Source organism: Motacilla alba, chromosome 1 (assembly GCF_015832195.1).
Source record: "Motacilla alba alba isolate MOTALB_02 chromosome 1, Motacilla_alba_V1.0_pri, whole genome shotgun sequence".
NCBI lineage: Eukaryota > Metazoa > Chordata > Aves > Passeriformes > Motacillidae > Motacilla > Motacilla alba.
The window spans coordinates 110,016,770-110,029,434 of record NC_052016.1 but is presented as its reverse complement, the minus strand read 5'-3'; the positions used below and the strand labels follow the sequence as shown (position 1 = coordinate 110,029,434).

General features: G+C 42.8%; 1 protein-coding gene across 5 annotated transcripts in view; it reads right to left on the bottom strand.

Annotated features, from left to right (window-relative positions):
- The window catches only part of CNKSR2 (connector enhancer of kinase suppressor of Ras 2), a 206,790-nt gene extending 194,346 nt beyond the window's left edge, over positions 1-12,444 (bottom strand). For 2 of the 5 annotated variants that reach the window (XM_038148940.1, XM_038148950.1), the window contains exon 1: positions 11,917-12,437. In XM_038148940.1, the coding sequence (XP_038004868.1) occupies positions 11,917-11,980 (64 nt within the window). In that variant the 5' untranslated portion in view covers positions 11,981-12,437. Of the gene's footprint in view, positions 1-11,916 lie in introns of all 5 variants that reach the window. The other 3 variants (XM_038148923.1, XM_038148914.1, XM_038148931.1) reach the window with 3 other exon arrangements.
- Between the last annotated feature and the right edge of the window lie 221 nt (positions 12,445-12,665).

Genomic DNA, 12,665 nt, shown 5'->3' with positions numbered 1-12,665 from the left:
AATTGTTCTTAGTGTCTTTGATTCCACTTAAGAAGGGTGTGCTCTTCTACAGAAGCTACAAGGATTTATTCTTCTCAACATAATTTCACCATTAAACTATTTATTATTTTGAGTGGTTCCACAATGACAAAAAAATTCTAAAATAGAGAGCATCAAACAAAAAACCAAACAAAAACAAACAAGAGCAAACAAACAAATTTTTTTAAAATTACCTCTTGAGATTTAAACACCAAAATCATGCCACCAAAAAGCTATTTATATGCCAATTTCTGAATTATTGTAAAGTGGAAGCCACTTTCCTTCTAGTGAGTACCGGCCAAACATTTGACATTACTGAGATACTTTGAACTCAAAAACTTTGAGTTACAAGTTTGTGACCTGCTATAACACTTTCAAAGACTCTATCAAAAGAAAATTAGATACATTTGTAATTTTATAAAAAATTTTACCATTGATTGAGACTAAATCCCAGCACACATTAATCTTTGCCTTCACAGGTCTCGCTGTATTTTTTGAAGTTTGATTCAGTAAGATTTATCAAAACAGCATGCTGCAGGAAACTCCTCATTGTATTTGAGAGCATGAAACAAGGGGGGAAAGGCTTAGGGTTTACAATTTTAATTCTTAGGATTTACAATTTTAATTCTTAGGATAAATACAAGTCAATTACCTACACCACATTGCTGAACACAAACAAAGCAAGAAAATCTGATCAAATGACAATATTACAGTTTCTAGGTCTTATTTCATTCTGCCTGCCTTTGTACATACACAAATGAAGAGTTATAAGATGTTCATTTTCCCTTTGAATTTAAAATGTCACCATTCTCACCACAGACTACAATATACTGTCAACTGAAAAACAAATGTTTTGTAAAGTAAAGGTCATTTAAATACTTTTTTAGTAACAGAGTGGGCAGTGAAGTTTGTATTCCACTTTACCTTCTCTTGAACTAGAAAACAAACTTTAATTAATTTTTGGGTTTTTGAAGGGACCTGTCACATACTGAAGTTCTATTTTCAGTTATTCTATTAAACAGAGCACTCATTCCTCCAAAGAGGAATTTGCTCAGATCTCCAGAGGTGAAAAACATTCAGGACATGCTGTTCTGCAGACTCAAGCCTCTGTCCCACAGTCACAGCAGCTGGATGCCCAGGCAGCCCCCTACAGCACACCTCTGCATCCCACTTTGGAAGGCAACGGTGCCGGGAATACCCATGAAACCCCTGGTAACAGAGGCAGCCAGCAGAGGCAGGCATTAATTGCCCAGTCTGTTTAGGTTTACTCATTCATGGCTCATTAGCATTAGTTACCCCCAGTCCATAATTGGACAGTTCAACACAGCTTACAGTGAGCTCAATAACAACAGATAAGATGCAAGAGAGAAACCAGAAGATGCCCAAATAAGTGACAGGAAAGGGTTTTACTGTCCAAGACAGATCAACCAAAATACTGGTGAGCTTCTTGTAAACTACATTTGTAGAATTTTAGTAACAGAAGAGAAGCTACCTTTAGACCTCTGCAACAGATTTAATCTTTTGTTCATCTAGCAAATACTACCCAGTACATGGGATTTCCACAGAAAAGTAATTTTTGTTTTGCTGTTTCTCAAGACCTTGGACTGGTAAACGGTCAAGAGCATTTTCAAATATTGACATTCCATAAGGGAAATGGGGGCCAAGAAAATGGTGTCAGACTGCTTTCAGGAGTGCCCAGCAATAGGACAAGAAGCAATCCCCATAAACTAAAATACAGGAAGTTCCACCATAACATGAGGTAAAACTTCTTTACATTGAGGGTAGCAGAGCACTGGAACAGGCTGCCCAGGGAGGTTGTGGAGTATCCCTCTCTGGAGGCATCCAAACCCAGATGGACACATTCCCATGTCACCTGCTCCAGGTGACCCTGCCTTGGCAGGGCAGTTGGACAGGATTATCTCCAGATGTCCCTGCCAACCCCAACAATACTCTGATTCTGTGAGAGGGCTACCACTTCTTCATTGCCACTACTCTTCAACTGTCTTATTCAAGCCAAGGTACATCAGGAATGCCAAAACCAATTTATGAAAAAAAACCCACAAGAACAACAACAATAAACACGTCCCAAAAAATCCTATAAAAACAAACAAGAAAACATGGTAATCATAGGAAATACAGAAACTTCATGATTACATCTACTTTATACTTTCTATACTTGCAAACAGTAGCTTCACCATAACTCATTAGACATCCAAATGCTCTCTCAGTAATGAAGTTTACTAAAGCATTCATCATTTAAACAGTACTTTGAAGGCTATGAACTATTCAGTTCTTTTAAAAAAATCAGTTTACTTGCTCTCGAGGAGTCCTGTCATAGACCTGTCTTATTTTTCTAATGATAACCTGTCCTGTATCCTTCAAAAGTTCAGATTGACACTTATATGGATTTTTTTATGTGCAATGATTACACTTCCAGACTGAAACTCTGTCAAATCCACATACAGAGCATGACAAATTATTCAGAGTACACTGTGCTCTTGGACTCAGTTATCAGAACTCCAGAAACAGGCTTTTGACCCCAGACTGCATTAACAGCTAAGATCTGGACAATTTAAAACATACAATGAAATGACTGAAGCAACAAAAACCACATCTGCTTTTGAAGTCCAGTATCCAACAGTGAAATTACAGACTGCTGGTATTTTCAAGAGGACTTGAGGGGCACAATACTCAACACTACATCAAAAAACATTAAAAGAAATTTAGGAAACATTAAGCATCCACATTCTAAGTTAAACTAGCATATATTTTTATTTGAAAATATTTGAAGACTGCAACATTTGAAATAATTAACACCTCTAGAAAAACAGTAAGGACCATTTTGTCATCCTGCATTTACAGAAAATTTTGGAAACAAGTACAAGTAGACTACCAAAATAAAAACAGACTAACACATTTGGTTTGGGTTCTTTTCATATTAGCTCTAAGAAAATAAAGTCTACCAAAAGCAGCCATTCTTGATCTCTGAAGAGAGATGGAGTAAAATGGCACATGGTTCTATCCATAATGATAAAGCAACAATAAACAAGACAGCCAGAAGTCAGCCAATACTGAGCACTCAAGAAGGTACTTCTTGGATATCTCACAAAAAAGTCTCCAGTCATGCTTCACTCAAACTAAGCAAGAAGAAAATTTTTACTTTTTTGGTGTTTAAAAAGTGCACACAAAGCTGGACAAGTGCAGGTTCACAACTGTTGAGAGAACACAACCAAAGATTTTTTTTTAGAGAGCAACTTTGTGTTCAACAGATCCCTCTACCAATATTTCTTCAAACAGAAGAATCTGAAACAAAACAAGGACAAGAACAGCACTGCTCCTTGCGAATGAAACTATCAACTACACAAACGTAACCAACAAAACTACAAAGCAACTAAAGAAAGTAAGGCAGGCACATGTCAGTAATGGATATCGATGAGGGGAATCCAGTTACAAAGATTTTAATTATTAACATGGAATTTAATTAGAGTGCTGCAGCTAACTCTCCCACTACAATGAAGCAAGCCGTCGGCAACCACACCTGGTCAAGATTTCAGGTTGGCATCTCACTAAAATGACTAAGTTCTCTTGTCATTCCCACGAAGGGTTTCAGTGTTGACTCAGAGGGAAGAATGCCATCTAGTGAATTACTCAGACAACACTGGCACATCCCACCTATATTTACCTGGCCTCAATACACAGAGGAAGGACTTCTTCACCTTCTTACTGATGTGAAGATTATCAGGAGAGAAAGGAGATAAAGAAGGAGGAGAAAACAGGCAAAAAAAAGTAGGTCATTTATAGCTGTCACTACTGGCAACTGGTGGATCTGGCCAAACTAAAAATAAATTCTGTATTTTAACAAAACCAGTAATGCTATCAACTTCTTTACAGCTGACAATCATTCCCTGTGGGAGGAAAGGGCCCTTCAGAGGTGAGCCTGCCAGCTGCTCAGCTCTATATATGGGTATGCTCATCCTACCAAACACAAGAGGCCAAGGAGAGGTCCCAGCATTACCCATGCTCACGGACAACCTTAGCTGCTACCCCAACACTTCTCCAGACTACTTTGGCCATCTCACAGAGGAATGTATTATTCTACCAGTGCTACCAGACCACATGGCACAGGCACGGTCCCATCAGCAATATCTGAAGCTCTGTGAAAATGGCTCACGCAGCTCTGCTGGACACCCTCTGACCACCCACACCCCACACCAGTAAGATCTTAGCAGAGTCACCACAGCATTCACAAAGCACAACTCAACATCACCAAATATAGACCCTGTCCACTTAAATTGATGGATGCTTGAAGCTGATGTGAGTCCTAAACCATTTATTTTAAAAGCTACTTGAACCTTCAATTTAGAGGTTCAAATAATTCTCATCAACATTTCTCCCTTTTCTTCACACAACAGAAAAAGGTATCAATGCAAAAGTACAGCACTTGGTAACTGACTATATTAAAATAATACACTTAAGCTGAATATAGTTTAATTAAGGCTCACTCTGGTGCACTCCAATATTAATTAATAGTTTACTTGGAAATTCCCACCATATGGTACTGCAGCAGATGTTAATCATGTAAAGCCAAACACTTTGAAATTACTGTTCTAGCCACTTCATCTGAGGTACCAAGTGCCCTAAATTTCTACTTAAAGGATAAGCTGGAAATGCCAAACATCCTACAAGATCCTACAAGATGACATCCACAGCTATTTTCTTCAAGATAATATTATCTGGCAGATAAGTAGCACAAAATGGGGTAGATTTTTAAGCCTCCAGTACTATAAAATCACTGGCTATAGACAGCACTGGACTCCCTTTGCATAAGAGAAATGCCTGCATTGAAAACCTCGAGGAAAATATTATTTTGTCTCCCAGATATCTGCTAAACCCCCTACACAGGGAGGGCAAAAATGTGTACACGAGAGGACATGCATTAAGCATTCCAGACCTTGGCTGCCCCGGACCCAGGGATCTGTGTCTTCCAGCCCTTCATCCTTCAAGTGCAAGAAAGGAACATCATGAGGAGCAGTAGAAGTTTGCTCTTGGACAGTCAGCTATTTTAAATTGAAGAGGAACCACCCTGCTAGGCCTGTCTCATAACAGAAAACTGACGATGCTCTCAGCAGATTCGTGTGGCAGTAGATTTCTTATAATATGAGCCTAATATTGGGCCCCCAAAATTTTTCTTCTGAAAAAACACGATTCGTCTCCTCACTTCATCTTCTAGAGAAAGCAAATGCATTTGAAGAGCTGGAAAAGATCAATGAAGAAAATGTGACCCTTAAGAATTTCCCAACACGGTGTTTCCAGACAGGATTTTTTAACAAGGTATTGGGGAACTTACTCTTCAGCGTTTGTCTTGGTAACTATTCAGCTTCTAAACTGAAGGTTTAAAGTATTCATTAAGAAAATAATTTAAGCAGTAAGTGTGAAAGTACAGTTTTGCTTTATTTGGATCTAAAAATCTCAAGTTGTTATCCTGATGAAACTAAGTGCTTGCTACAGGTGGTCCTCCATGCAGTTATGATTTAATGAGGATATTGTAACTTCTTTTAAAATAAAAAAAGCAGTTACACAGAATGGAAGCCTTGAAAAATTAGTTCTTTCTCTTTGTTGCATACCTTTGAAAACAAGCCTATACAGGGAGAAATTTCTCAGGAAACGGCTTCTCCTTATTCCTCTGGAAACTGGTAACAAATATTACTACTTGACTCTGGGAAATACAGTACAATCAAAAGCTACAGCAACTTAACTGAGATTAAATGGTTATCTACACTTCTGCAGATCAGGCAGAAAGGCTAGACCATTTGCCAATTTGGGGTTTAGAAGATAAAAGTGCCTGGGTTATTATTGTTAGAGTGCTTAAAGACAACTACTTGCAAAGATTCTAAAAATACATCTGGATATATATATTTCAATCCTCTCATCTGAAAAGTGATCTGGTTTACATTGCTGCCTTGCAAAATTCTTGACACCCATTAACCGGAAAAGGCATTTGTAATTTGCTTGGTTAAATACTGCATTGTGCAAATAAATTTGAATAAGATCAAAACACAGAGCTTTACCGAACTGTTGCAAAAAACCACTTGAGAAAACATATTGTGAGGCCATATTTAAACTAACAGATGTTTCAGAAGTAGAACAATATGTTCAAACAAAATAAAGGTGTAAATGGGCAGTGCTAAAAGAGCTTCACAACTAAGCACATCAATTTCAGTAGCCACTGAAATTACCTCATCTAGGAACGCTCCCTCCTAAAAAGATCACAAATTTAGAAATGAATTCTGATGTTATGCTTAAAATTTGGCTGCATGAACTATTTGCAGAGTGGCTGCTTATGTAACATCGCCTTTGCTATGGCAACACCCGGCTGTTAGGCTTTGACACATCCCAGTTGCAGTTGCAGTTTCATTTTCTGCTGATAAACAATGGCAGGAGAGGTTTTCTAATCACAAACAAAGATGCTCTAAAAGACATCATCATGATTGATGTGGCAGCCATTGATACTGCTAAAACTCCTAATGTCAGAAGGGCAAGCAAAAAGTGAGAGATCCACAGGAAAAATAAACAAACTAGAGAGAGAGAGATCTTCCAGCGCTATTTCAATACAGTTTTAAAGCTGGAGTCCTTTGAACTAAAGTTTGGAATAGTGCAGTTTGACTCTTGACTACCTGTCTTTGTATAAACTCCCCTCTGCAAAAAGTCCCCCACTTTTTCTGACTAAAATTCTTGTTACTTTCTCACAGAGTAAGTATCCATAAATTAAAGAGGTTGTGTAATCATCAAAATTAAACTCCAGCTATGGCACTATTTCATCTTTTTCTACAGTTTTTTTTCCTAGGCATTACAGTAAAAGCCATAAATCCATTTAATAGCATCACTTCAAAGCTAATGGAGTACTACATGTACCCTCTGTTACTGTAAAATTTTAGTTTGCTTTACATTGGAGAAAGAAAACAGTGGTTTAATGCTGACAAATTGTAAAATGCCTGATCTATTCCACACATGGCACTTAGCAATGACTATTAAGTTGATGACAATTCTGACGTTCATCAGTCACCTACACACACTTGACAAGGAATTGAAGTTTCAGAATCCAAGTGTTTTTCATATCCTCATCCAGCTTTTTTTTTCCCTGAGACAACTCGGCCTTTTCCATATTATTTTCAATAGTCACAATTTTTAAGGGCCCTGCCAAAATTAATGTGAAGGGAAGTAGCATAAGAAAGAAGCTTTAACTTAATAGACCACTAGAAGAAAAACTAGAAATGATGGACAAAATTGAAAGCCCTAAATAAGGCACATACTTTTGTGGAAGCACACCTCCTCTTTGACATAAAGTAGGTGCTCACATGCCTTTGTAACACTGTAGTCCATCATACCCTCCAGAAGGTAGGGTAGCTCCCTTTAGCTCCCCCCTAAACCCAGTCCATGTCAGACTTTAGGGAAAACCATGGTCAAAAATGAGGTCGGTCTGATAGTGACTGTGAATACAGGATTCACCCTTTTCTTAAGGCCTAAACTGATTTGCTAGATCCCAGTGCTGTGAGTGAATTTGTGACCTCACTGATGAGCTTCCCTGCTGCTGCTGATGGTTCAGGAGCTGCAGCAGAATCCGGGTGCTGCCAAAGCAGTCCTAGAGCTCAGCATATGCACGAACAGGAGTAGGAGGATCCCCATGGCAATACTTTTTTAAAATTAAGTATTGGAGTATTTAGTGTCAGAACATTCCCACAAACTGTTGCATTTTCTTGATGAATAACATATAATTCCCACTACACCAAGTGGAGCACAGTTGTTGGCAGCCTGTGATGACTCTGCAAACACACGTGCCACTGAAAAGGGACATGAACTCCAGCACACAAACAGCAGACAGAAACAGTTCTCAAACCCATGCAATATTCAATCATACAGATGGGGAACTTTTGCACTCTGCTTTCACTTCGCTAGCACATTTATATTTCTGCTTCTCTCCTCCTGGTCCTAAATATTTGCATCCTTCTAAACCCTGGTAGGGTAGACTTTATAGAGGTTAAAAGCTCCAACTCCTTAGCACTGGAAGCCTTTAAAGGCAACCCCATGCCTCAGATGCCAGCTTCTTGAGTATGACTACCATTACAACAGTTTAAGCTGTACGAGTTTCATATAAGCCCTATGAGCTACCATTCAGCAAGCAAAAAAAAAAATATTTAAGCTTTGTCAGATAAAGTAATATTGATTTTTTTTTCAGGTGGACTGCCTTTTGGAACAGATTCTGCCATTGAGAGATTGGTACTGAATTAAAATTCCAATATTGTTAAAAGCAGCGAGCCCTTATCAAAATATAGCAATCATCAATAACCTCAGACCAAAGAAGTTAGATTAGCGTCTTTATGTGTTCTCAGAGCCTCAGAAATCTAAAATACACCTGTCATGTTCCCCTCCTGAGTGAGTGAAAGCCATGACGTTTGATGACACTTGCCTTTGTAACATGTCAACGTCTTAAGACTCGGCAGCGGAATCCACACGTCCTCCAGAGGGGAGGCAGAGGAGGTGGCTGACACACTTTCATCTCACTGATCCATACAGGACCTTTAAAATTAGTATTAAATACGTGAAAAGCACAATAATGCATTGTTTGAATCAATTTAAGTACTCATTTTATCCTCCATGTACAATATGCCATCCTGTGGGAGAGATGAGCTAATCCATCTACGCTTTTTCCAGCTCCATGACAGTTACTCTTCTGGGTTCACTTTAAACCCTGGAAAACTCATATGCTGACATAGGCTCTTCTCATTTTGTCCCTTTCACTTACAAAGTTTTAACTGGTACTTTGGTCCACAACTTCTTGTTGTACACATCTTCACAGTCGAAATTTAGGTAGTTACTTATTTGTATAACCAATCCCAGGTACAACTGTGTAACTCAGCAGCACTGGCATTAGGCCATTACAGGGATCCACGGACAACGTGTCTGTCAAGGAATTAAAAACTGACAAGAGACTGGAGAAACTGCATTTATTCCATGAATACCCAGCCTTGAGTCTATTCCCTAGGGAGACATCCAGCCCAGGGATTGGCACTTTCATCTAACCCCTTTGAGTGGAAATACTTTCCCCATGTTCATTTCTCACATCTTGTAATTTCAGGCCCAATGCTTTATCACTACTCTGAGCAAAATGCCACTGAGGTAATGGTTCTTTTGCCTAAATAAAGAATTCCAGATGAGGCCTTTTACTGCAAATGTTCAGGTCATACCAAGAAGACCATCACAAAAACACTGAAGAACAATAAAATCTAAAGTGTTTCATTTCCCCTCGCTTTCAGATAACTGTAAACAATGTTGAACGGTAGGATTTTCCTTTTTCAGGAAAGATTTTGCTTTGAACATCAAAATCTATTTGGAAGAATTTTCTTTACAGAGCTGCTCTGAGCAGGCATATGACACAGCAGGGCACTTACTTCAAGGAAGAGGTTAAAACCAAGTTCAACATTTATAATTCTGTAAAATAACCCCCAGTAAGTTAGCAAACTATTCTCACATCTTGAAGTTTAATGTAATTTATGCAAGCCAGACTTGACTGCTGCTAATGCAACGACCACTACTGCACTCCTTCCAAACTTCTCATGACAGACATATTCATTTTTTATTCATCAAACTTGTCTTGGGTACCTCTTAAAACACAAATAAGCTATTTTGGGGACTTTCAGAAACAGAATTTGCTGGAAACAAAGCGCTTAAAGCAATACAAGAACACTTTTTTTGTACGGATTTCAATATGTTTGGAGCACTACACAGTATAAGTAAGGAATACAAAGCTGTTGCAGCAAAGACCGCTTGCCCTTATCCACTACCATCCTTCCTACAAACTCAGCAAGGTGTGACCCATCAGGCAGGAGCAAACCTGCCCCCAGCTACTGGTCATACTCGTTTCCAGGCTCAACTTTTGAAACTAGAGTGACTCCCCAGGTGCTTTGCCTCCAAGAGTGCTAGTCACAGGCAGGTGCTTTAGCTCCTTGCACCACCTAAGTGAAAGTTCCCGTGCTACACAGAATGCAAAATGAAGAAATGGAAGCATGAAGCAACATATATTCATTCGCTCCATAAAAATGAAAGTCCCCCAGAGAAACAATCAAACATTCAGGCCAGGAAGAACAGGTTAAACACTAAAAAGCAGGCTTTGTATTCCAGAAAGTGGGCACGACTGCAATAACTGCCTTTTTTTTGGTAAAGTTTACATGATTATTTCTAAAAGATCTGCAGCGCTGAGTGTTAGTCACAGGTTTCTAACTACAAACCCTTACCCAGCAGCATAATTTCTAACGCTACCATTTAGCCTGTTCTTTTCAAATTACTGATTTTATAATAATGTAATACAAAAGCAGAGTATGCAATGCACTTCACCTGTCATTTATGAAAATTAGTTGATGTATTACATTTTTAGGTGTTTTAAAAATGCATTACCTGCAAATGCATTGTTTTTATGCATTCCCCAAATTATGGGGAAGGTATCTCAGACACTGATTAGAAAAAATGTCCTACACAATCTTTTTATTTTGAAGTAGAAACGTTGGAAGCTAAATTTCTGTAAAAAAAACTTTGAAGTTGAAAATGGTTTGCTCTTAATACTGATCATCTGTAGCTTCTTCAAGTTTTTTATTAACATTTGTTAATTTCTCAGGATATGAAGTATTACATCATTCTTTTCAATTATTCTATAGAGTGAGAATGCTTCCGAAACTATGTATGCTACTAAATACAATTATAACTCGCCAGCTATAAATGCCAGGATTGAATAACTGAAAACATATGTTATATGCCTGAAATTTTAAGGATGATGAAACTGTCACATTGGTAGCACACAGCATGTTATAAAGAACTCCCACAATGTAGCAGTTGTTCAAAACTTGTACCCATCCGGTCATTCTATCTTTATAAAAAGATATATAACACTAGATGGTGATTTATTCAAAACACAGCTGCAGCCCAACTTAAAGGTAATACCGAAAAAAAAAAAAACCACACACAAAAACTACACAACAAAATACCTTTTCAACATTACAGCATTAAAGCCACGTCAGAATGGCATACACAGAGAATAAAAGAAAAGCGTTCCCGAAAGGTCCAAATTTTATTCCCACCAGAGTTTATTTGAGGGAAGGACAGGTGAGGGAGCGGGAGAAGCGGAGCAGCAGAACAACCACAGTCAGCGCAGAGCCCAGGCTGTCCGCGTTCCCTTCAGTCGCGGATGTTGAAGTGCAGCCCCCGGGGAAGGGGACTGCGACCGCCCGACGCGCGGAGCCCCCGGCCCGGCCGCAGGAGGCCCCCGCCCGGCACGGCGGCTTCCCGGCAGCGGGGGCAGCCCCGGCACCCCCGAGGGCGCGGACCGGCCCCCGGCCCCGCCGCTCGCGGAGCCCCCCGGCCCCTCCTGGCGGGGAGGGGGCAGCCGCGTCTCCCCCGGCCGTCCCCAGCACCGGCGGGAGCCGCACGTTCGGCCCAACTTTCGTTCGCGAGGCGTTTCGCGCCGCAGCCGCCGCGAGCAGCCGGACACGCTCCCCGCGTGCCTCGGAGGCTGAGGGGCGGCTCCATCGCCACACCGCGGTCGCCGCCCGGGAGCACCCGGGCACAGCCTCGCCTCCGCCCCCGGCCCCCTCCCCAGCTCTATGGACAGCCGGGGACCGCCAGCCGCCGGCCCCGCTCTGAGCCCGGGGCAGGAGGCCAGCGCGGCCCCCGGCCCCAGGGACGCGGCCCCGACGGCCTCCCGCCTCCCTTCCCAACCCAGGCAAAGCGAGGGGGCAGCCGGCGCTGCCGGGAGGCGGGATCCCGGCGCGGGGGAAGCCGCGGAGCTCCCCGCACCTGCGGGGCGGGGGGTGATGGGAGAGGGCACCGCGCGGCCCCGGCGCCGCTCCTCACCTTTCATCCAGTCGACGACCTGGCTCGGCGACCACTTACTGACGGGCTCCATGATGAGGGCCATGGGCGGCTCGGGGGCGCGGGGCTCGGGCGGCCGCCGCTCTCCGGGCGAGGGGCGAGCCTGTGCGGGGCGGGGGGACCGCGCTGCCCGGAATCCCGGCGGCGGGAGAGAGAGCCGCTATATCCCCGCTTGCCTTCGCTCCGCTCGCTCGCTCGCCGCCTCTGTGCCTCTCTGGGGATTTCAGTTCATGTTGCCGGCTCGGCGGGGAAGGGGAGGAGGAGGAGGAGGAGGAGGAAGGGGGAGAAGGGGGCGGCACGCTCCGACGCCTCCCGCCCCCGCGAACCCGCGGGCAGCGGCGGCAGCTCCCGGTCCCGCTGAGAGGTCGGTCCTTGGCGGTGGCGAGCGGGGCACTGGCTCGACTCTGCCCGCTCTCGTGCCCAGCGGCTCCCGCGGCTCTCCGCGGCCGCGGCTGCCGCGCCGGTGTCTTTTTCTCCTGGCGGAAATGACGAGGCGGCTCCTGCCACCCGAAAATATCTCCAAGTGAAATGGGAAGCGACACCCGACGGCCGCCCGGGGCGGGGGGAGGGGAGGGAGCCGAGATGACTCTCAAGGTGCCGCCGCCGGCGGGAGGGGGGTCTGGGGCGGCGGCAGCGCTGAGCACCTGCTCCCGGCGGGCCGGGCAGCGGGGGAGCGCAGCCAGCGGCACCGAGCTGGCGCTTGGAGTGTGGGTTTGTTGGATGTTATTTTC